The following is a 23733-nucleotide window of genomic DNA, read 5'->3' as shown; positions in this document are numbered from 1 at the left end:
CAGTTAATACTCGCCGTGCCTGGAGCAGCCTGCTTGCCTCCTCACCCCAGTCGGGAGCTCCCCCTAAGCAGGAACAAGGGGATGACTGTTTTGCACTGGAATACCATTTACTATGTTTATCTGGGTCCTCGAAGGAGGTAACTGTTTTTCTTTATCCCATTTCATGGCTCCAGCAACTGGGAGCCAAGTGGATGACACACTTCACTTCCGCGTCACGGTGCAAGTAGATAGCGCTAGAATGCAGCCTGGAAGCTGTGTGGTCCTAGCGGACGCCGTCTCCACATTCACACACAAGTGGAGGAGAGCCCTCCTTCAGTACGTGGTATCAGGATAATTAGTTAGCTATTTAGGGAGGAAAAATCAGCTTAGAACTTCACTCCTTACCAGCTTAACAAGTAAATTCCAGACAGAGTAACTAGTTAACTATATTAAAGCAAAAGCAAAGCAAACCAAACATTAAAGACTGAGAGTAAATTCTAGGTGAGTCTTTAGTTGACTTTGAATGGGAGAGGACTCTCTAAGCTTAAAAGCAGAGGAACGCTACAGAAAAAATAAAGTGTAGATTTTACCACATAAAAAAATTAGAAGTTCAGGTGTGTAAAAGATGTGTAAAGGATTAAAATTAAAAGGCAAACCATGAATCATTTAAGGAAAAAAAAATGGTCTTCACAACATTTATATCAGAGAGAAACCTAATATCTTTGCCATGGCTCCCATGAATCAAACAGAAAATAAATGGACAAAAGATATTTTTTAAAAGTCTCAGAAGAGGAAAAAAAATTAAAATTAAAAAAAATAAAATTCTGGGGTGCCTGGGTGGCTCAATCGGTTAAGTGTCTGCCTTCGGCTCAGGTCATGATCCCGGGGTCCTGGGATCGAGTCCCGTATCGGACTCCCTGCTCCACGGGAAGCCTGCTTCTCCCTCTCCCACTCCCCCGCCTTGTGTTCCTGCTCTCGCTGTCTCTGTCAAATAAATAAATAAAAAATCTTTAAAAATAAATAAATAAAATTCTTAGAAGAGAATGCTTAGCTGGTTAAACGTCTTTTTTTTAAGTTAACCACATTAAAAATCCACAATATGCAAATTAAAATGAGATACCATTTTTCACCTTTCAGATTCGGAAGGTTTTTATTTATTTATTTATTTTATTTTATTTTATTTTTAAATTTTATTTATTTATTTGACAGAGAGAGACACAGCGAGAGAGGGAACACAAGCAGGGGGATTGGGAGAGGGAGAAGCAGGCTTCCTGCTGAGCAGGGAGCCCGATGTGGGGCTCGAACCCAGGACCCTGGGATCACAACCTGAGCCGAAGGCAGACGCTTAACGACTGAGCCACCCAGGCGCCCCTCGGAAGCTTTTTAAAAGAGACTCCATGGGGGGCATATGCGTGGTGCAGTCTGTTAGGTTAAGAGTTCCTTCCGCTCAGGTCAAGATCTTGTGGTCCTGAGATGGAACCCCGCACTGGGCTCAGGGCTGAGTGAGGAAGGAGTCTGCTTCAGATTCTCTCCTTCCCCTGCCCCCTCTGCTCCTCCCCCTGCTCACTTGCACCACATGTGCCCTCTCTTAAATAAATAAATAAGGGGCACCAGTCGGTTAAGCGTCTGCCTTAAGCTCAGGTCATGATCCCAGAGTCCTGGGATCGAGCCCCACTTTGGGCTCCCTCTTCGGTGGGTGGGGGTCTGCTTCTCCTTCTCCACCCCCCCCCACTTGTGCTCTCTCTCTCTCTGACAAATAAATAAAATCTTAAAGAAAAAAATGTGGTTTACAGTAGGAAATGTTGGACGCTGCTAAATCCCCAGCATGAGTAGAAGAGGTAGGAAATGTGGACTCTATGAAAAGGGGATGTATGTGAAGGGAAATATTTATGTTTGCTGACAGAAGCAGGGTATAAAATTGTTATTTACAGAGTATAACTGTGTAAACCATACAGAGAAAAAGATTGGAAGAAAATATACCAGAATGGTAATGAAGGTTTTATTTTGGGAGATTTTATTACTGATTCTTTGCCCCCCCTTTTCTTTATCTTTCTGTATTTTTCAAATTTCCTGTAATAAACATATATTTCCATTACGATAAAAAAAATAAACATTACTAAGAAGTTCATCTCGAAGCAGAATCTAAGAATATGGGTTTCTTTGACATTTTATCTTTCTTTGGCCTCTTACAGAAGCTCTTTTTGCCAGACCAGATGCAAAAGAAAACATTTTTCAAGTGTAGAGCAAGAAACACGATCATGCCATAAAACAAAGAGTACTTAATTAATTTTTCAACCTGTCTCTGATTGCCCTAGTCCTCAGAGAACATTCCGCCAGGCTATGAAGTGGTGTCTCTTCTGGAAGCCCTCAATGGGCCCCTCACCCCGTCCCCAGCGGTCCCAGCCCTCCACGTGCTTGGAGATGGCCATCTGTCAGGAATGCTGCCCTCCTACGGCAGCGATGGCCACCTGCCCCCTGGCAGGACACTCTCCCCGCTCGACCGCCTGTCTGACTGCAGCAGCCAAGGAATCAAGCTCAAAAAGAGTCTTTCCAAGTGAGTGTTGGTGCTCAACCGTGTTGACCCTGGGGTCCCTGGTGATATGCTTTCACTCCATCTTTCCCCTCCTCAGTACCGGCTCATGTCCTGGGTCCCCAGGGCAGGGTAGACCCTTTGGGCTGCTCCCAGAGCTCTTCGTTTCACGGAAGACCTGGGGCTAACACTCATGCAGGTTATCCCACTCCTTAGGGGGCGGAAATAAGGTGGCATGTGGGTACTTAGGAGAATCCAGACAGGCACATCTTGTGTGTTTTTGGTAGGGGGACGGGGTATGGGGAAGAGGACATCCCTGGGGTCAGTGAGGCCCATGGGGAGCATAGTCTAAAGACTGAAGGACATTATGATCTGTACCTGTACCTCTTAGGCATTTAAACCCAACTAGGCACCAGCCATGAGAAGCTTTCTGTGGCAGAGTAAGGAGCATATTTTATAGATAAAAATAATTGAGACCCTAAAAATGTCAGTGGTTTTTTCCTGGTTCGGACACGAGTTATTGAAGGAGTTAAAGGTAAAGTGGAGATTTTCTGACACCCAGAAGGGCTCTCAGTCCCTCCAGAGGGCTCTTTCCCACCTCCATCGTCCTTCTTAAGACCTAGGATCCGCCCCTCCCCTCCCCTTCCCTCTGGGCCTTCTTCTTCCTGTGGAGTCTGGCTAACGGGAGTGCAGGCCAGTTCCATTCTTTACATGGACACTGGCTTCAGATGCTCCTCTCTCTGGACTTTTGCAGGTCTGTGTCCCAGAATTCTTCCGTGTTGCATGAAGAGGAAGATGAGCGTTCTTGCAGTGAGTCAGAGACCCCGCTCTCTCAGAGGCCTTCAGCCCAGCATCTGGAAGAGGTAATCTCGTTCTCCGTTTCTTGGACCTGCAGGTACTTTTGTCTCACCGGCCCCTCCAGGTCCATCCGCTTTCATTCACTCCTCAGGCCAAGGTTTCCTTCCGTTCCTCCTTCCAACAATATATTGAGCCTGTGTTAGGTGCCAGGCGCCGTTCTGTACGCTGAGAACAGTAGCAGTAAGGAGATGACAAAAGTCCTCGCCTTTGGGGTGCTGATATTGGGGTTGTCTTGATATTGGGGTTGGGATGGACCCCAGGGCAGTAAAAACTGGCTGTGGATCAGTGTGTCAGATAGGGGAGAGAGGGAGCTCGAGGCTAGAGGAGGGGGTTGCTGCCTTTAAAGAATAGTCTGTGGACAGAGATGGAAGGAGGTGAGAGTGTGCAAACGTCTGGGGAAGGCGGGTTCCAGACATAGGGACAGTGGCTGCAGAGCCTGGCCGAGGTGCGCTGGGAGCCCAGTGCGGTGGGGTGCTGCCCGTGAGCCCCACGGGCTCTATTTAGCAGGCTTATGACACCTGCTCTTTGTACGGCAGTGAGCTAGGTGAACTGCAACAGGCAAGGTTGATAAAGCGGTCCCTGACCTTGGGTCCTCGGGGTCTAGTTGGGGACAGGACATGCACACAGTTTACAGCACTGTGTCTAGCACATAGTTGTCGTTCAGTACGTATTTGTCGGGTGGGTGAATGATGCTTTTTCTTTGAAGATTTATTTATTCACTTGTGAGCGAGAGAGCACGCGCGCGCACATGCTCGAGTAGGGCGAGGAGCAGAGGGAGAGAATCTCTGCCGAGCGCGGAGCCTGACCCGGCCCCCACTCCGCAGCCCATGAGGTCATGACCTGAGCCGAAACCAAGAGTCAGATGCCCAACCGACTGAGCCACCCAGGCGCCCTCGAGTGAATGAATCTTAACTATAGAGAATGAAGGAACATGAACTATAGAGAGCTCCCCCAGAGCAGGGACAGTACGGTGCAGTGGCAGAGACATGAGAGGTTATGTTAAGTGGAGAAGACCAGGGAGGTGTGCTGGAGGAGTAGCATGTAAGCTGGATCTTGGCGTTTTTTAGACTCGTAGAGGAAGGCAAGAGAAGCATTCTAGGTGGTGGGGCAGTCCGTGCAAAGGCCCAGAGCCAAAGCTGGGGCGCTGAGCAGGCCAGGGGTATGGGAGAGCATGGCCCACACAGTTGCAGACCGGGCTCCCAGGGAGCAGCTGAGCCCTCGGCAGGCCTCCCTGGCTCAGGCAGGACGGAGTGCCTGAAGTCCAATAAAAACAGAACTCCCTGGGGCGCCTGGCCGCCTCGGTTGGTGCAGCTAGCGACGCCTGATCTCAGGGTCATGAGTTCAAGCCCCACGTTGGGTGTGGAGCTTACTTTAAAAAAAAAACAAAACCACAGAACTCGTGGAGAAAAGGGGGTGGGGACAGAACCCCCATCTGCCCGGGACGGGGTGAGGGTACTAGCGCAGGGGGCTGCTAGCTGGGTGTCCGGAGGGGGGTGGGAGGCAAACGGGGTGTTTGTGCGAGGATCGTAGAGCTGGAACTAACCCGATATCCAAGTGGGGTCGCGTCGCAGGCCGTGAGGCCTCTGCTGGTTTTGTGTTCTTCAGCAGGAAAGCGGTTTCTAGTCCTGGGAAACCCGGGGTGTTCCCATGTCACCTGAGCTCCAGCCTTTGTATGGCCCGAGCAGATGCTGAGCCTCCGGCAGGATGTGCTGACTGAAGTCGGCACCTCCCCTGGGAGGCAGCCCTTCCAGCCCAGGGCTGCGGGGAGAAACTGCCCCTGCTCTGCACAAAGCCTCCTGACGCTGGGGCCCTCGGCCCTCCCGGTGCTCCCTCCTTCCCCGGGCCCCTGGCCCTCACACCCTTCCTCCGTTCCCTCCAGGAGTGTGGTGTAACCCCAGAAAGTGAGAATCTTACCCTGTCATCCTCGGGAGCTATCGACCAGTCATCTTGCACGGGGACGCCTCTCTCTTCCACGATCTCCTCCCCAGAAGGTACACGAGGGAGCGGGAGCGATTTCACGTTGTTCTGCTCGGCCCAGTCCTCGGCGCTCCTGACAGCCCCTCCAGAGGGACTCGGGCCGGCAGGTTGATACCTAAGCTGCGTGAAAACCAGGCCCCTCTCAGAGGCCAGGGGGTCCTGCTGCCGACTGCGGGGAGGGCTCATCTCACCCCCCGGCGCTGCCGTCATGGGCTCCTTGAACGCTGACTCAGGGACAAGCAGATCCTTGCTCCCTGGGTTCGGTCCTGAGCTCTAAAATGTGAAGGAGCAGAACCTCGGAAGACCTGAAACCTAAACCTTTGTCGATGAGGCTGTGACGAGGCCACTGTCGTCCCCGCTGCGTGAGCACAGGGAGGCCGCTCTGCTCCTCGGTTTGCTCCCAGAAGCCATGCCTGACCTCCCATCTCCTTCCTTCCTCCCCTGGCTCCGCAGACCCTGCCAGCAGCAGTCTGGCCCAGTCGGTCATGTCCATGGTGTCCTCCCAGATCAGCACCGACACGCTCTCCTCCATGTCCGGCTCCTACATCGCCCCTGGCACTGAGGAAGAGGCGCTCCCCTCGCCGCGGGCCGCCAGCAGGGCCCCCTCAGAAGGAGAGGTAGGGGAGGGATGAGGGGGCATTGTCTCTGCTGCTCTGTGCTCTGCACACGCGTCCAGAGTAGCTCAACCCAGGGCCTGCCAGGGATCCCTGCCAGGTCGCCCGCTGTGCTGGGAAGGAGTGCCATGGAAAACAAGGTGGGGCCGTTGAATCAAAGCCTCCCTCACGCCTGACTCCTCCGTCTGGTGCCACGTCTGTCCCGAGGACCTGGTTTGGGTTTGCCGGTGGGCCGGGTGGGAGAGCAGTGGTGTCCGGGCCTTGATTTCTGCTGCTCTTTGGCAGGTGATGCCCACACGGTCTGCAGACAGCAGCTTCATGGGCCTGGCCGCCGAAGAGCAGGACGCAGAGGTACCGCGGTAGCGGGCGGCAGGGCTCCCTCCCCTCAGAGGGACTGTTGGCGCTGGCGGTGGGTGCGATGGGACGGGGGCTGTTCTGGAAGAAGCCTTCCGAGGGGGCGTGTTTGGCTCAGTTAGGGGTGGGGTGTGGTGTAGAGGGAAGAGTGGCTACGCGTGCTGGTCAGCGGACTGTCCCTTAGCACAGCACAGTGGTCGCGTGTAACAGGCGTCCTGGAGGGAGTCCTAGAGGGAACTCTTCCCGGCCAGACCCTAGACCTGAGGATGTGGTCGTCCTTCGTTCACTTAGGATTTACACAGAATGACCTCGGCGCAGGAACTTCCTGGCACTGGGAGACATGAAGACCCCAGTGACCTGGTTTTAGCCTCCCCCTGTCCCCCCGCCCCGACTATATATCCTCATCCAGGGGCGCCTGGCTGGCTCAGTCAGAAGAGCATGCAACTCTTGATCTCAGGGTTGTAAGTTCGAGCCCCACGTTGGGTATAGAGATTACTAAAAAATAAATAAACTGTTTACTCATCCAGGAGCCCCATGGCAGGTGGTGGGGACAGGATTAAGGTTCAGCATAGAATGCCCTGACGGAGGTGCTCAGGAAGTGCATGAAATGCCCAGGTCACAGTGAGGGCACTAGAACTTTTTCTTGAGCCAGATGCTCTCATGGGAGTATCTGGATAGGGTTTGGGATCCTAAGGAATTTCTGGAAGTTTTATGATCTTACTGTTTGCTTCTTCATTTGACAACGTTTATTTCCACCTTCAAGAGACAGTATGAGCTAAACTGTTACCAAGGCTAATCCTGACATTCCCTGGGTACGTCTGTAATGGGGCTCAGACCTAGTCCCTGTGGGCAGACCATGCCTCCCCAAGCAAAATCGGTCTCTGCCAGGCCTCCTAGGCTTCTCAGCCACGATGGGAAATGTGTGCTATTGACGAAGGCCCTGGAGTGAGATACCATTAGGCCAGTTACTTCTGTCTTCAGCCGATCAATATATTCACTTTACTGCTTTTATAGACTCATAGCACCTTCCTTCTGTCCTAGGGAAATGATGTTATAGAGGAAGAGGATGGATCGCCCACACAGGAAGATGGTAAAAGACCTGGTCTTTTGCTCCCTCTCATTAGATTCCTTTCCTGGGTGATCTTTAAAGGGTACAGAAAGGGGCACTGGTATGACTCGGTGGCTCCACTCAGTTGTGTGGCTGTTGGGGAAGGCTTGTCTTCCTGATGGAATAGCAGAGCAAGCAGAGTATTCGAGGACCACAGTGGTCTTCTTGGCTCTTTCAAGGCCTCAGCGCCAAGGACGTCAGGACGAAGCTGCTGCAGAAGGCACACGGGGAGCTCTGTATCTGCGTGGACTAGGTTCTGAAGCTTCTTGGGCAGCCCCCGTCACCTTCCTTCCCGCTTCCACTTTTCGGCCGGGTCCACAGAGCTGCTCTGGCGGCTCTGATGTTTAGCAGCAGCAGTAAAACAGTTTCCTCCACTTGGGAGAAAGGCCTGTCAGGCAGTTGGTTTGGTTCTGCGTTAGCAAAGAAGATGGCTGACATTTCGGTAGCAGAGAGACCTTAGGGGCCAGCGGGCACAGAGAAGGTGTGAGAAAGAGTCCGACACCTGCAGCTCAGCGTAGACAAGGATCTGTAGGCTGCTGTAATGACTCTCTTTACTGTAACTCAGGCCTTCATTATATCTTCAGATGGAAGTGTTTTGTGTCCAGGAAGGCTGGGAGAGAAGGAATGATCTCCAGAGCAAGGAAGTGGGAAGAGGAGGTGGGGCGGGGAGAGTCCCCTGGGAATGGAATCGCCCCGGCTCCGGGAGCCAGCATCTCTGTCCTGTGCTGCTCTGAGGGGCCTCCCATAGCAGGGCACCTCCACAGCACACCTGGACCCCAGCCTGGACGCAGATGTCATCCTCGTTGCTTCTGCTTTAGCGCTGGCCGTTGCTTGGGGAGTTGAGGGGTGTGCATGCTGGCCTGACCACTCCCGCCTGACCCAGTCGCCCCGAAGGAGGGCCTGGCCGCCAAGGCTGCGCCTCGGCCACACTTGCACGCCAGCCCAAGACGGGGTCGGGCGCTTCTTCCACTTGGTTGATGCCTTCAGTGCTCGAGGTTCCCAAGTCTCGCACTCTGTGATCGCTTCCCCCCCATAGAATGTTCGCTTCTGAAAAATGCAGGGTGGCGGGCGGTTTCCGCCTGACATTCCAGAGCCCACACAATGGATTTATGTTTTTTCCTCTCCCTTTCATCAAGAGAAGACCGGAGGCGTGGGGAAAGCTAGAAAAAATAACATCTGAAACCTTCCCCTTCCCTTTACATGTCCGTAGGTTTGTGCTCAGACCCTTAAAACACACTCAGAATAACAAACTAAGTTTCATAGGAAAATAAAACATAATTTTGTGAAGGTGGTGATCCTGACTAATATGCAAAATTATGGAACCTGAGACCTTTAGTTTTTGTTTTATGTATTTATCATTTTACAGAGCCTTGCGGTCATAAACACCCGACGGGCCCCGACAGACGCAGGCGGGAGCAGGGGCAGCCTCTCTCCACGCCCCCTGTGCGGCTCTCTGTGGAGCCCATGTCCCGCAGCCCTCCAGTGGTCTCCCCACCTGCTGGGAAGGGGCCAGTTCAGGAGACAGGGCAGGACAGGGCAAAAACACAGACAGGCCCACGCAGTTTGATTCCTTTATTGTCCACTCTTTACCCACTTAATTACTGTCTTTTTTTTAACATATGATTTGATTTTTTTGTCTCCATCCTTAAGATTTTTTTTTTTTTTTTAAGGACAGCAAAGCAGAGAACAAATACAGCCAGCCCCTCTCTAACTGCCTTAACTCCGTTACAGGCCAGAGGACATGCGCATTTCTAGGTATGGAGTGTGACAATAACAATGACTTTGGCATCGCCAGCGTGAAAGCACTGGACAATAAGCTGTGCCCTGAGGTCTGCTTACCCGGTGAGTGGCAGTCTGCTGAACATGAACTTGGTGGGAGACGCTCCCCTGCTCGCACCCCTGCTCTCACCCTGGGACACCCACCTCCTGCCCTGCCCTTCCTGCAAGAAGGCCTGGGCTGTGCTAGGACGCTGGAAGCCAGATGCTGGAAGGAAGTGAGGAGGCCTCGGGAGAGTCCTTGAACTTTGTGCAGACAGCAAACCCTGCTCTGAGCAAGACTGTTAGGACAGGAAGACAGGAGTAAAACCCCCTCTCCTTCCGAATTGGCCTGACTTCGCCGCCCTCCACCCTGATCCTGGCGGGGGGGGGTCCCATGGCAGGTGGCCTGGTCTTGTTTTCATCAACAGGAAGTTTGAGGCAGACCCTGCCTCTCTGAGAAGGTCTTGGAAAGATAGCCTGAGTCCTTGAAAAGGGGATCCGATCCCTAGCTCCTCGGAAGGAATTTGTTTAGTTAGGAGCAGGGAGGAATTTGAAAGCCGACGTGGTTTCGATTAGCACATGGCTCTCTGAGCCAGTGAGCTTTGGGTTACCAGTCGCATTGTACTTAACTATACTTGGAGGTCAGGGGTCGAGGATGACTATGCTCCCTGGAGCCCTAACTTTATTATTTTTTTTATAAAGATTTTATTTATTATTTGACAGAGAGAGAATGAGAGAGAGCAAGCACATGAGACGGGGGAGGGTCAGAGGGAGAAGCAGACTCCCTGCCGAGCAGGGAGCCCGATGCGGGACTCGATCCGGGGACTCCAGGATCATGACCTGAGCCGAAGGCAGTCGCTTAACCAACTGAGCCACCCAGGCGCCCCTGGAGCCCTAACTTTAAATTTGGTCAGGACTATTGACATGCCCCTTGTCCCTTCTCCTGATACTAAGCTGAACCTGGGATAACTTCTTAGGCAGGAACCATGCTCATCACACTGTGAGCACTCCCCTCCTTCTAGTCTATGTGCTCGTTCAAGGGCTCCACGAACTGCTTCTCTGAAGCCAAGTCTTGCCCAGGTGGACTAGGTCAAAACCGCCCTCACAGCAGAGATTGTCCTCCACGTTGTGGTGTCTGTAATCCCTTCAAGATCCCCTGAAATGAAGACTTATTTGAACTCAGAACAGCCACGTCACATCGTGGGTCCAGTGCTTTACTCGCTCAGCGAAGCGGCTAGAGGCTTTGGAGCGGTGCAGGCGGCCACCCTCCGTCAGCCTGTGAGAGACACCAGGCCTCTCACGCCTGGCCCCACACAGGCTGGTGGCCCGGAAGCCGTGATTCCCAGAAGATGCTTTCTCCAGCCTTTCAAAGGCCTCTCTCCGGTTGTTTTCTATTTAGTGTGTCCTGAAGATACTGCCCAGGACTCTTGACGTTCAGTGAGGCCAAAAGATGCCATGTCAGTCCTCCTGCTTCTCCTGCCTGCTGGCGGAGGAGGGAGCGTGGACCCAGTCGGGCCTGGACTGGAGCTGTGGGGCCCGGGCACACGTCACTTCCTGCCTTCCCAGTCCTCACCTCGCTTCCGTCTGTCCATTTGTTTTTCACGTCTTTTTGCCAAACGTAAATCTGTCTGTCTGGTTTGTTTCTTTTGAAGCTCATTTCTGTTACGTAGACTTCGTGTGGAAGTTCATGTTCACTGCGCCAGCACTGTCCCCTCCCCCCCCCCCCCCCGCCCCCAGCCACGCTGTGTCCGACACCACGCTTGCTGGGCGTGCGCACATCCCAGAGGCTCCTGCTTACGTCTCCAGTCCTAACTGGCAAGGGCCTGCATTCATTCGATAGATTCTCTGAGAAAAAATATTTGCAAAGATAAATTAATCCCTGCTCCACAAAACATGGGGATGCTTCTGTGGCAAGCATTACGAGAAGGATTTGAATTGGCATCCCATGTCACTAGGCGGGACAGATGACATCTCTGTCCTCTGCCCTGTGTCTGTGGCCGCTCTCCAGCAGCCATCCGTTGGCTAGGCTCCTGCCTCCCTCGAGGGGTGCGCCCACCCACCCCCGTTTTTTGGCAGAGGGAGCTGCCGGGAACTGTTTTAGGCCATGCTGGTGGAAACGGAGCTTGTTCTTTCTGCTTCCTCCTGCCCCTGACCCCCTCTGGCCAACCTGCTTGTTGATATTTATTCCACTTCCCGGATTGCTTGCGGGAAGAGGAAAGGACCCCGGGGTCCCTTTTGGTGCTCTCAAGAGCCAGCGGGCTGAGACGAGACTAGGTTCACAGTTCAGGCCAGTCGTGCAACCAAATGCCTGTGACGCCTGTTGGGAGAGCAACTCAGGTAGAAGCACGTGAGGTGTCCCCTTGTCCCCTCCCCAGAGGTCACAAGGGCTCTTAGGGGAGAGGGAAACACGTCTGCTTTCTTGGTAAAATGTTTCTCTGGTTCTGCTGTTAGCATCACACTGGTAGCAGTGGGATGGGGACCTCTCGGGAAGCATCTGTTGGGTTAATAACAGGAGTATCCACTGCGGTAGGTCCCGTGGAATAAATAGGCCTCCTCATGCTCAGCTCTTAAGTTCACACTTCCATCCTGTGACTGAGACGCCCGCGGGCTGGCTTGGCTCCATGTTCTGCAGCCGTCAGGACACCTTCTCAGGCACTCGGTCTTTGCTTGAGTCTGTTTCCCTCTCCAAGTGGCGCCGCTCCCTTTATGGAGGGCTGAGGTTCTAGAAGCAGAGCCGCGGGGAGCCTCCCATGCTCTCCCCTGCACCACATGCTGTCCTCCCCATGCTCACGCACGCTCTGCCGGGAGACCCAGCTGATGACGAAAACCACGCGGATCCCCATCCTCACCACTCTCATCACACTCATGGGGGTGCCACTGGGAGGGCGCCCGTGTCCCACCAGCCCTTCTTCCCCTAAGAAGCTTCTGAGCCTTCTTGGGCCCCAAGACCAAGGGGGTGGCGTGTTCTGAGATTGTTCTCAAAGGTCTCAAAGGACGGAAGTCGAAGTTGACAGGTGCAGGTGGTGAGCAGGTTAGAATTGTGAAGCCAGGCTAAGTGGATGTGGTTCCAAGGAATCGGATGGAGTAGCACCCAGGCAGCAGCAGGGGCCAGGGCACCAGTGATGAGTCTGTGAACAGATTCGGGGTAGTGTATGTGATGGAGAAAATAAAGCAAGACTCATTTGGGTTTGTTGGTGGAAATAGAAATATATTTTTAAATGACCTCGTTGTGCAGGAGCGGACGTACCCAGTGAAACGGAGCAATACCTACAGAAACCTGAAATTCAGGTCGCTCCTCTCTTCAAGCCTCACAACCTGAGAGGGAGGTGCTGCTAGGAAAGTTTACACTTCATAGACACGAAGGGAAAATCTGAATTCGGTTTCTCTTTCCACCGGAAACTCTTTGCGACAATCACACTATTCTAGCGCTTACATCTCATCAGTGGCTTGGTAGAGGCAGGAAAGGGGTGTGCGGAATTCCCCTAAATATGCTCGCCAAATCTACCTCTAGAGGTCTCTCTGCTCGCCCATTTCTCCTCCTCTAGGTGGGACTTGCAGGGAAGGCACCTTGATCTACCTCCACGAAGGATTTCAGTCACCAAGCTCCAGTGTCTGGCTGGAGGGCTGCACGGGGCCGCAGGAGAGCCCTAGCGGGGTTTTGCTGAGGGCCCATCACATCCCGTGCGGGGGCGGGGGGGGCACCTCGTTATCGCTGCTCAACCTCCGCCTCGCCGCCGAGTGGATCAAGAAGCCCGGGAGAACAGATGCTGGAGCTCTAGTCTTGAGGCTATTCCAGAAGGAACGGTTTTCAGCCCTGGCTAAGGCTTCTAGAGTGGTGGAGTTGGTAGCAAGCACTCCTGTGAATTCAGAGTCAGGACAGCCTGTCGGTCCGGCGTCCCGTGGCAAGCTGGTTGGTGGCGGCGGCGGCGTGGATTGTAATGTGTGCGTGTGTGTCTTCTCTCTTGTTCACCGTTTGCTTTTGGTCTCTCCCACTAAACAGCCGCCGTTCCGGAGTCCTGCCCCATAAACATTGAGGACTAGGTATGACATCTACCAAATTCTATAAGTGAACGAACAACTCATTGCATTATGGGGGTTCCTAACCTAAAGGGCAACCTTGCCTTCTCTTTGTCCTGTCACACTTGAGCACCATCCTTAGAGGAGAAAGCACTTTTGACCCATGTCCCAGACTCCAGGGAAGAGAAATCTCCAAATTCCATCTGGGTGTGAGAGATACCTACGAATTTTCTGTTTCGCCCACTTCTCTTCCTGGGGGCCCACCTCCACAGACTATTAGAGCCTTAGGATGGATTATCACACCAGGACCCTTACGATAAATAAGCAGTTTATACCTACTTAATCCTAGTGTTCAGACCATTAGAGGGGCTTGGGCTGGCCCTAGTGTGAGGCTGACCCCAGACGTTGGAGAGCAGCCCCCTCAAACACGAGCACAGTGAGCCTCGGGCCCTCCCTGTGCACCCGAGCAGCCGGGTCTGTCCCCTGCAGGAGTCCTCTGAGGGGCCAGGCCTGCCCCGGAGGAGGGCAGGGGTTCCTGGTTCCCTCGGAGGAGGGCAGGGGTTCCCGATTCCCTCGCACTGTGAGATGCGCACTATGGCAGTGCGACAGGTTGGGGGGCACCGTGGAGCAAGCGTGCCTCACCGGGCTGGGGGTCCTCATGAAGGCGGGCCGCGCAGAGGTGCAGCTCCGGAGGGCTGTGGGGAAGGCCGCAGGGAGGGCCGGGGGACCCCATGGAGTTAGGTCTTCACCTGGAGCCTCTGTCTCTTGGGGGGGGGGTGGTTCGCGCTGCACTGGATTGGATGAGCCTGTCTGGGCCAGGAAGACAGTTGAGGGGAGACCCCGGGAGAGATGAGGGTGGCCTGATAAGCGTGGGGGCTGCTTGTTAAGCACACCCTATGAGTCAGTCCTGTGAGGAGAGCACTCAGCCCCCATTTGATGGGTGGGAGAACCAAGGCTCCCAGTGAAGTGAACTGCCCAGGAGCATGCAGTCAGGCAGTCAGGACCCAGGAGTGAAGCCCGGGTTTTCTGACCACAGGCGGACAAACAGGAGGCAGGGATGGATTAAATCCAGAGCACCAAGGACAGGGGAGCCAAAGATGGGCTTCCGGCCCCAGCAGCTGGTGCTGATCGTGCAGGAGTGGCGACGGATTTGGGAGAGGATGAGAAGTTTAGTGCGTGCTGCCTGGGGGATCCCAGGGCTCTCGGGCTGGTGTCTCCCGGGGTTGACGGTGACCTCAGCGGGCTGCTAGGGGCAGGAGGGGATGAACAGCAGCAGGTGTGCAAGAGGGGTGCTGCAGACATCACATCGGCTCCCCACCCCCATGCCCTTCTGTCCCTGGCACCCTGCTGGGCTACTAGCCCCCACAGCAAACACTGACACCAGACCCACATTAACACGCTCTTCTCACTTGTCCACTGCTTCCTGCCCTGGCGAAACCTCAGCTACACCTGGTTTCTTTGTCCTGTCCACCATAACATACAGGCAAACTTTCAAAGACACAGAAGTGGATTGCAGGGCAAATTCACAGAACAAGAGCTACCCTGCATGTTCCTCTCCGTCCATAGTCTCCACAGTGGCCATGACTGTACTTAGCCCGGTAGGACAGGAGCAGTCCCCTGCCCCCAAGGCGCCCACCGCGCCCAATTCTGTCTCCCTCGCTGTGGCCCGTGCACACGCACGGGAGTTTCAGATAACACGCACCCTGCTAGACTCCGTGCCGAACTCCTGGGCTGTCCCGCTGGAGAGGCCGTCTGGACCCGGCCAGAGATGGGCTTCTATCCCCTTCCTTCTCTCCACTCCAGGCACCTGGCAGGCCGATGACAACGTTGTCAGTCGTCGGAACGCACAGCGCCGGCGCTTATCATCCGGCAGCCTGGAGGACCCCGAGGACAGGCCCTGTGTGTGGGGTCCTTTGGCCGTCTGAGAGCCCCAGCCCGTGCACCTGGGCTCCCTCCTGCCCCCACCTTCCATCCTGGCCTCACTGGACTGCTGGTCTCCTGGGCGTCCTCAGCGAGACCATGAAGACTCTGCATCCAGATGAAAGCTGGACGTGGAAGTCCACCTGCTCCTGCTCCCAGCCCGGTCTCCTCCATAACCATGACCCTTCCCCTACCAGCAGGAACTCGAAGCCTCCTCTCTCCTTGTGGGCTGGAGCCTCTCAATGAACTGCTGCTCATGGGACCCTTTGCAGAGACTCTCTGGAATGTATCCACCCTATCTTGATCTTCAGGTGGAGCCGAGATCCACAGGCTGGTTGTTTCTCATCTTTTTCTCCTTAGGGGGCGTACCAAGAGGACCTGGAGTTTTGGCAGTTTCATTACAAACACCCATCTGGCATTTTCTTGTCTCTGGAACATCATAAGCAATTTGAACCCTCCACTTTGGGGTGGGGTTGGGGGATGGCTCCTGTGAGAAGGGAAAGCCATTTTGCACTCTAAGCCAAGTTTCTCTCAAAAAGCATTAGGAGCTCCTTTCTCAAGGATGAGAAACGGTGGCAACCAAAAAGTTGGTTGAAAAAAACAGTTCTTGCTTCTGGTCACAGAGCTAGTGTCCTGGGCCTCGTGTGTCGGTCTGCTTAGGAAGGAGGCCTTGGATCTGAGAATCCCCTAGTTACATGATTACCCTTAAGAAGATTATTCATGGTCAGGTGCATTCATGAAGGCCTGGGACGCCATCCTAAGGTGACTTTTCAAAAAACACATTTTTGGCCACTTCTGTCTGCCAGGCACTGTGTTGTTAGCTGTCCTATATTCTCACATTTCATCACTGCACCCCGTCAGGTGGCATTCTTACACCTATCATCCCTGTCTCCACCCCTTCTTGTGAATAGTTGAAGAAATAGGCAGAGGGAGGGGGTTGAGCAGTGATTCTCAAGTTGGAGCCCAGGAGTCCCAAAGGAGGAGGAGCACGCTGCCGAGCTGGGGCTAGCGGTGATGGGGGAGCCTCTCCACCCCACGGGTTTCCCTCCCCTGCCTTCCAGATCTGCTGAGCCTGGCGGGGGGGGGGGGGATGGGAAGGTACTCCTTCCCCAGGCTCTTTAGAGATTCAGAGATACTGTTCAAATCATGTGCCCCCCAGCCCTCCTCAGCCCCGTGTAAGGCATGTAGACAAAAGTCTGAAACAGCGAGGAGTTCTCTCTCAACACTGGTGTTGCCAGTGGGTTCCACCTAGTTCTTGGACAGATGTGTTGTCCACTGGCTTTGGGGAAAGGTGGTCTTTTAGTGGAGCATGAAATAGGGAAGCAAGGTCACATACAGCCATTTGTGAGGCTGAGATGCCGTGGAGCCTTAAGCTCTGCCCATCATGATGGCCTGTCTTCATATTTGGAATCGTTACCTGGAAGAGTTTTTTCAGGGCCATTTCCAACACCCCAAAGAGAGCCCGGTGCCCAGGGAATCCTTCGCACCTTCTGTGTAGCTTCTTTGCACTGTGAGGCCTTGTGGTTATGGCTTAGGTCCTGCCCTGGTTGGGGGAAGGCCTGTTGTCCTGACAGGCGTGACATGAACCAAGCCTGAATCGAAGCTTCTGTCCTGAGTCCCCATGTCCCCCTCTCCGAGGGCCTGCCATGGACTCTGCTGCTTCAGGCCCCACTCCTTGTCCTTTCTTTCCCCCAATATTCTTACAGCCCCTTGTGTGTTTGACATTGGAGCAATAACCCCACTTCCTGATGTCCTTGAAGTTTAAGCCCCAGGGAATGGGGAGCTTCCCTTAGCCTGGGGTGGTGGCACACAGCCTCGTGTTCACAGTGTGGTGTTCCCCGAGATGAAAGGGATGCAGGTAAACAGTAGCCACAGTGGCCAGGAACCCTGAGGGGAGACCATTATCACCCTCTTCTGAGGAGGACCAGCCTGTGTCCTTCCTGAAGCACATGCTGGGTCCTCCCCCCAGCAAGAGGCTCACAAAGATTCTTCAAGGCCTTGGTTCCATAATCAAGACATGCCTGGGTTAGAAATGGCCCTTTCACCCCTGTTTCTCAGACCGAGCTTTCCATCTCTCTCTCTCTCTCTTCCCCTCCCCCTCTCCCCTCTTTGTTCTTATTTGGCTCTTAGGCAAGCAGAAATACCCCATCCAAAGGAGCTGCTCTTTAGTCAGCCTGATCAGGGAACAGGGCAGCTGCCAACCCTACTGCCCCAGTCCATCATCTGGAGACAGTCATGTTCTGAGCAATTGACCCAGAGAGAATGGGAGGGGGCCTGGCTCTTCACTTGAGGGCACAGACTGTCTGGAGGCCTGTGGCTTCCCCCCCGCCAACTCCCGCCAGAGGTCTGAGCTCTCCCGTGGCCTCCAGGTGGTGTGGTGATCCAGAGCCTTTTTCCCTTCCTCACCCAGTTCCACACACCAGAGTTTATGCCCACATAAACTCTGGGGCATCTCCTGGGCACAGACCCACACACTTTGAGCCGTCTCACCTGGGGAGAGTTCGTGTCCTGCCCGCCTGATCTTGGCATGCTGGTTGATCACTTCGCTTTAGGACCTGCACACCTGGTGTGTGCACGTGTGTGTGTGTGGACTGTTGGTACCATCCGTGTACCCCCTCCCACTCATGGGTACACTCATGGGCACACTACAGTGGGGACGTCAAGGATGCAATATTTATGGATTGCTGCATGATTCTTAAAAACGAATAAAACTGTTTACAAGGGAAGGAGAGCTGTTAATTGTGCCCTTGGCTTATTTGTGAAAATCTCTGACTTTGTCCAGTGCTCAAATATTTTTATTCAAGAGAATCTAGAAGTGGAGGAGTGGGAGAGGGCATGGGGTAGGGAAAGACATGCTCCGGGGTAGGAGGTGGACACTGACGTGCCACCCTGTGGGCACAGGCTTCCCACCCCTGCCCTCCTGCTTCTGGGCAGAGGCCTGAGTGAGGAGCCCGCACCCCACACTCACCCTTAAACCGGAGAACTTCCACCACTGCAGCTCCTCGATAATTGGAGAGCAGGAAAGCTGGTGGGAGGAGGGAGGCCAGGGGAAGGGACGAGGAAGCCCCTGGTGTCCCCCTACCCCTAGTCCCTGCCACTTAAAAGTTGGTGACACTAACGGGGCAAATGACCCTGCGAGGAGAATGCAGCGAGTCGTGGCTTCTCTTGCGTTTCACTCACCGGCTCCGTTTCCTCAGCTATCTGAAAAGGAGGGAGAGCCCCTCCGCAGAAGGCTCTGGAAAGTCAGCTTCCGGGAACCTTGCAGAGTACAGGGGAGGGGAGGGAGCCGCTTACCGGGAAACCCTACCCGCCGCGGGGCGTCTGGGATCGGTGCAGCCGGGACCTGAGCGGCAGGTGGCATCGGAGAGTCGGACCTGCCTGCGGGCACCGAGACGACGCTCAGGGTGGGGAGGGTGGGAGAGGGCACAGAAACGTGAGCCCAGAAGAGAGGAAAGGAAACCCCAAGCACATGGTGCCCGAGCCCGCTCCCAGCCTGGGCCCCCGCGGAGCCGCCAAGGCCCCGGAGCAGCCGGGACCGGAAGGGAGCGAGGGCAGGAGAGCGGCGGCCGGGGCGAACGGCTCCCCGGCGTGCCCGGGGCCTCGGGCGGGACCGCGCGCTTCTCCGAGCCCTGCGCGGGGCCCTCGAGCGGGAATGCGCGGAGCGGGGACGCGGTGGCGGGTAGGGGGCTGGGTGGCGCGGGAGAGGGCGGCAGAAGGAGGGAGTTCCAGGAGAGTTACCGCCAGAGAGAGTGGCTAGGGCCCGCGGTCTCCTTGGAAACGTGCTGACCAATAGCAGCAGCGGAAGCTGTTTATGGGGGCGGGGCGTCGCCATGGCAGCAGAAGAAGCCTTTGCAGCGGCTACTTAATGCCGGTCCGGGGGCCACCGGCGCTCAGAGAGGCGCCGTCGGGCGGGGGGGCGACAAGAAGCGCTGGCGGGGTCCTCGAGCTGGGGACAGAGAACCGCAGGGGGTGGGAGGAACTTCTTCCAGAACCTTCTTTTGGCCCGGGCTGCTCTCTGAGCCAGGTAAGGAACTGAGACGGCTGCGGCCGCAGGAAGGGAGGGTGTCGGTACCAGCCCGCTCTCCCATCCGTCCTCGACGGAAGTGGTGGACCCGGGAATGACATCTGAGTTTGGGGGACACTTACTTCTCGCCCCCCCATAACTCCTATCCTGTTTCCTTCCTTCCCCGTTATCCCCCATCCTAATATCTCTTTTCAAAGATCAGACGACCTCCCCGTCTCCCTCCCGGTGATACTGCCCTCCTGGGTTCCCTCGCCCCATTTCCACTTGTTGCGGTGTGGGGGGGTGATTTCCCGCTCTTGGGGAGAAGGTGATAGCCTCAGAGGCCCCTACCCTCCTTCCTCCTTTCGCTTCTAAAACCTTGGAGAGGAAAAGAGAGACGGACCCAGTGGGGGTCGGACCCCTGGGCACAGCTTCTGTTTCCCAGACCTCGGCCAGAAAAGATCCTCGCCAGCAGCGGGGACGATTTTAGAGGAGGCTCCCCCTCGCACACACTCTCCCCTCGGGGGCAAGGGGGAAGTGCTCAGCTCCCGCTGTGGTCCTCCCCAGCAGGTACCACATTCATATTCGGAGGAGGCGACCCCGTGGTCGCGGGATGGAAGCGCGCGTCCGGGAGGCCCTGTAACCGGAGCCGCGGGAGTCAGCGGGCTAGAGAGCGCTGCGGGCTACCCCCCGGCTCAGCCCGTGGATGTTGACCGCCCCCTCGGAGAGTCCCCGCAGACATGGCGGAGAGCTGGCTACGCCTCTCGGGTGCAGGGGCGGCGGAGGAGGCTGGGCCGGAGGGGGGCCTGGAGGAGCCCGACGCCCTGGATGACAGCCTGACCAGCCTGCAGTGGCTGCAGGAATTCTCCATTCTCAACGCCAAGGCCCCCGCCCTGCCGCCGGGGGGCACCGACCCCCACGGCTACCACCAGGTGCCGGGCTCGGCCGCTCCGGGGTCCCCCCTGGCGGCCGATCCCGCCTGCCTGGGGCAGCCGCACACTCCGGGTAAGCCCACGTCGTCGTGCACGTCGCGGAGCGCGCCCCCGGGGTTGCAGGCCCCGCCCCCCGACGACGTGGACTACGCCACCAACCCGAATGTGAAGCCGCCTTACTCTTACGCCACGCTCATCTGCATGGCCATGCAGGCCAGCAAGGCCACCAAGATCACCCTGTCCGCCATCTACAAGTGGATCACGGACAACTTCTGCTACTTCCGCCACGCTGATCCCACCTGGCAGGTAGGGGAGGCGCGGGTGGCGGCCGCTCCCTCCCCGCTCTCCTCCTCCCTCCCCACGCCAGGGCAGACTGGACTAAGGTCCCCAGGTCCGCAAGCCAAGTAGGCTCGGTGCAGCCAGGGCCCCAGGGGAGGAAGGCCATCGAGGAAGGACCTCAAGGGAGCCTAGTGCTTGGAACTGCCCCTCCTTTGACTTCAGAGAGGGAGGAGGGGGGGGGATGTTTAAAGGGCTTTAGAAAGGGGGCAGACCCCGAAATTCCTGGGGAAAGCACCTGTCACTCATCCAGTAGACCCAGCTCAGAGACCAGGGTCAGACTGTGTGTGGACATGGGCCCCTAAGAGAGGATGATGGACTAAGGGACACATTTTTGTCCCAAGTCCTAGAATTCCTAGACACCACCCTGCCAAAGGACACTTGTCAAGGCCAGACTCAGAATCGGATGCTGGAGCATCGCCCCTGCCAGGCTCTGCATCCTGTGTTGTTTCAGTTGGCTGGGGGAGGGCAATGGGGTGTGAAGGCCAGCTGTGTCCCAGTAGGGCTATGGGGTCTTCCTAAAGTAAAGCTGCTGCCCCAGCCCCTCACCCCAACTCCTCCCCTGTTTCCTGCCTGCTGTCCTCCCCCCTCTTCTCAGTCAGACTCCCTGGGGGACAATTACCTGAGCCAGGTGCTTTCCACAGGGGCTCTCCCTGCCGCCCTGGCTTCGCGTTCCAAGTCTCCGGAACCTGGCACAGAGCAGCCAAGGGGCCCCAGCCTCCATGTAAACATCCCAGCCTTGCCAGGGGGCACGACCCACCCACCCACCCTGCCTTCTGGGCCCTAAACCCCTATCCCCCAGCATGGTTTGGACAAGACGATGCACCTAGGAATGAACAAGGCAGGATGGTGATTTGAGGCCAGGCAGACACGAGTCTGCCATCATCAGGATCAGGGGCTACTTAGGGACAGAGGCCCCAGAACGTCCAGACTTTTCCCTGGGGATACCCACAGGGAGCAGGCTGGAGAAGCACAGTCCCAAACTCTTCCACATTTGCGTGGGCCCTGACTCTGGGGCAAGTGCCATTTGTACCCTCAGTGAGAAAGCAGAGAGACCCCCAGCCCCCACCCTCCCCGAAACCTGTGAAGCTCAGGCTGCAGGAAATGGGCCTCGGGAATGAGCCCTGTGCTCTAGGCTGGGTAATAATCAACTGAGGCCTCCATAGCCTGGGTGGGAGGAGGGGGCCATGGGGGTGAGGGCCCAGGCCAGCAGCCGGCTCAACAAACAAGCAAAGTCCTCAGATCCCCCCACACTTCATCCCTACGCGCTCAGAGCACACACCCTCACACCCTGGCTAGCCCGGCTCCCCCCACCCCTGCCTCCACGCACCCACTCCACAAACAGAGAGGGCCAGCCAGGCCCAGGCGGAGTGAGATGGCTGTCCAGGCCCTGGGGGAGCTGAGGCCTTTGGCCCGAGGCCGCAAGCGGTGGGGTAAGGGAGGGAGGGCAGGCCGGGGTGGCACTGCGAGCCACCCTGCGGCTCAGGGCTCGGATGACTGAGCAGGCACATATCCCGGCAACGGGGAACAAAAGCTCCCGACAGCACTCCTGGCTCCCGGTGCCCAGTGGCTGGTGTCCCAGAGCCACTGGTCAGAGCAGTGCGGCCGGCCCTCCTCCCGTGGGGGCAGGAGCTCTCGTTGCCGCCCATCGCTGGCCCTTCCCACTCACCCAGCCCACCTCTTTCTCTCCTCTCCCCCGTGCCCAGAATTCCATCCGCCACAACCTGTCCCTGAACAAGTGCTTCATCAAAGTGCCTCGGGAGAAGGACGAGCCGGGCAAGGGGGGCTTCTGGCGCATCGACCCCCAGTACGCCGAGCGGCTGCTGAGCGGGGCCTTCAAGAAGCGGCGGCTGCCCCCAGTGCACATCCACCCGGCCTTCGCCCGCCAGGCCTCGCAGGAGCCCAGCGCCGCCCCGTGGGCCGGGCCGCTGACCGTGAACACCGAGGCCCAGCAGCTGCTGCGGGAGTTCGAGGAGGCCACCGGGGAGGCGAGCTGGGCTGCGGGCGAGGGCAGGCTCGGCCATAAGCGCAAACAGCCGCTGCCCAAACGGGTGGCCAAGGTCCCGCGGGCCCCCAGCACCCTGCTGCTGACCCAGGAGGAGCAGGGCGAGCTGGAGCCCCTCAAAGGCAACTTTGACTGGGAGGCCATCTTCGAGGCCGGCACTCTGGGCGGCGAGCTGGGCGCGCTGGAGGCCCTGGAGCTGAGCCCGCCGCTGAGCCCCGCCTCGCACGGGGACGTGGACCTCACCGTCCCCGGCCACCACATCGGCTGCCCCGCTACCTGGGGGCCTCCGGGGGAGCAGGCTGCCGACAGCCTGGACTTCGACGAGACCTTCCTGGCCACGTCCTTCCTGCAGCACCCCTGGGACGAGAGCGGCAGTGGCTGCCTGCCCCCGGAGCCCCTCTTTGAGGCCGGGGACGCCACCCTGGCCGCCGACCTGCAGGACTGGGCCAGTGTGGGCGCCTTCTTGTAAGAGGCCGGGCCCTGCCCCGCCTCCGGACAGTGGCCAAGTCAGGGCCCAGACTGCCCCCCAGCACAGGCCCCTGGACACCCTACCGCCCAGGCAGGGGCTGGGCCGGGTCTCCCGAGGCTGGCCCCATGAGGCCGCACGGCCCCCAGCCCGGGCTGCCCTCAGATTCCGGCCCAGGAGGCTGAGAACAGGGGAGGGGGGGGGGCCCAGGTCCAGAACAGCTGCCTCCCCAGCACCGCCCCCCCCATACACACAGTGTTTCATTCATCCTCCTCTTGCCCACCCCGGGGTGGGCTCAGGGCCCTGCACTGTGGGAGCTGCACCCCAAGGGGCCCTGGCCAAGCTGGGGAGGGACAGTACAGGGCCCGCCCCAGGGCACCTCAGCTTCCACGCATCTCCCTCTCCCGCTGTCCTCCCCAGGTCTCTATCCAGAGAAAGGTCCCAGGTACAACAAATGCTAATTAGGTGAGAGCAAATTAACCCCCTGGAGGCCTCTCCGGGCAAAGCCTCCCTGGAGCTGGGGAGGGGTGGGGGCGGGGGGGACGGGGGGGGAGGGGCAGAGGGCAGAGACAGAATGAGGTCGGGGAGCCTGGTGGGCGAGGAGGTTTTGTAAGGCCTCTGGGGTCTTCTCCTGGCCCCATCCCTAGGGGTGGAAAGGGAGTGTAAATCCCTCATCTTTCAGCCGGACCTGAGGCAGAGCGCGGCGGGGAGTTGGGGTTCTGGGGGTTGGGGGCAGGGGCATCTGAGCTGCAGTGGGGAGGAGGACAGACAGACTAATGTAGTGAGTATAGCGATAGGCTTAACAGGGAGAGGTGCAGAGCTTGCTAGAACCTTTGGGACCAGGAAGGCTGGGATCGCCCACATCCCTGCCTGTAC

The 23733-nt window shown here is 56.8% G+C and overlaps 2 protein-coding genes across 2 annotated transcripts in view; both read left to right on the top strand.

Moving 5' to 3' along the window:
* RNF157 (ring finger protein 157) overlaps nucleotides 1-15649 on the top strand; it is a 96481-nt gene extending 80832 nt beyond the window's left edge. The window contains exons 12-19 of the mRNA XM_044921398.1: nucleotides 2295-2533; nucleotides 3264-3372; nucleotides 5247-5358; nucleotides 5798-5961; nucleotides 6244-6309; nucleotides 7354-7402; nucleotides 9152-9262; nucleotides 14999-15649. Coding sequence (XP_044777333.1) covers nucleotides 2295-2533; nucleotides 3264-3372; nucleotides 5247-5358; nucleotides 5798-5961; nucleotides 6244-6309; nucleotides 7354-7402; nucleotides 9152-9262; nucleotides 14999-15120 — 972 coding nt within the window. The 3' untranslated portion in view covers nucleotides 15121-15649. The remainder of the gene's footprint in view (nucleotides 1-2294; nucleotides 2534-3263; nucleotides 3373-5246; nucleotides 5359-5797; nucleotides 5962-6243; nucleotides 6310-7353; nucleotides 7403-9151; nucleotides 9263-14998) is intronic.
* A 4209-nt stretch (nucleotides 15650-19858) lies between these two features.
* FOXJ1 (forkhead box J1) lies at nucleotides 19859-23318 on the top strand. The gene is made up of 2 exons (XM_021680837.2): nucleotides 19859-20356; nucleotides 22093-23318. Exons 1-2 carry the CDS (start codon nucleotides 19859-19861, stop codon nucleotides 22858-22860), a joined length of 1266 nt encoding a protein of 421 aa, XP_021536512.1. The 3' UTR covers nucleotides 22861-23318.
* Nucleotides 23319-23733: the final 415 nt, after the last annotated feature.

The sequence above is a fragment of the Neomonachus schauinslandi genome, chromosome 15 (genome assembly GCF_002201575.2).
Source record: "Neomonachus schauinslandi chromosome 15, ASM220157v2, whole genome shotgun sequence".
Classification (NCBI taxonomy): domain Eukaryota; kingdom Metazoa; phylum Chordata; class Mammalia; order Carnivora; family Phocidae; genus Neomonachus; species Neomonachus schauinslandi.
The sequence above is the reverse complement of the archived record's forward strand: the minus strand, read 5'-3'. Positions and strand labels throughout refer to the sequence as shown.

Coding starts and splice junctions, on each gene's coding strand:
- FOXJ1 (XM_021680837.2), top strand. CDS start 19,859: ATGGCGGAGAGCTGGCTACGCCTCTCGGGTGCAGGGGCGGCGGAGGAG. Junction 20,357..22,092: donor ACGCTGATCCCACCTGGCAG/GTAGGGGAGGCG, acceptor CCCCGTGCCCAG/AATTCCATCCGCCACAACCT.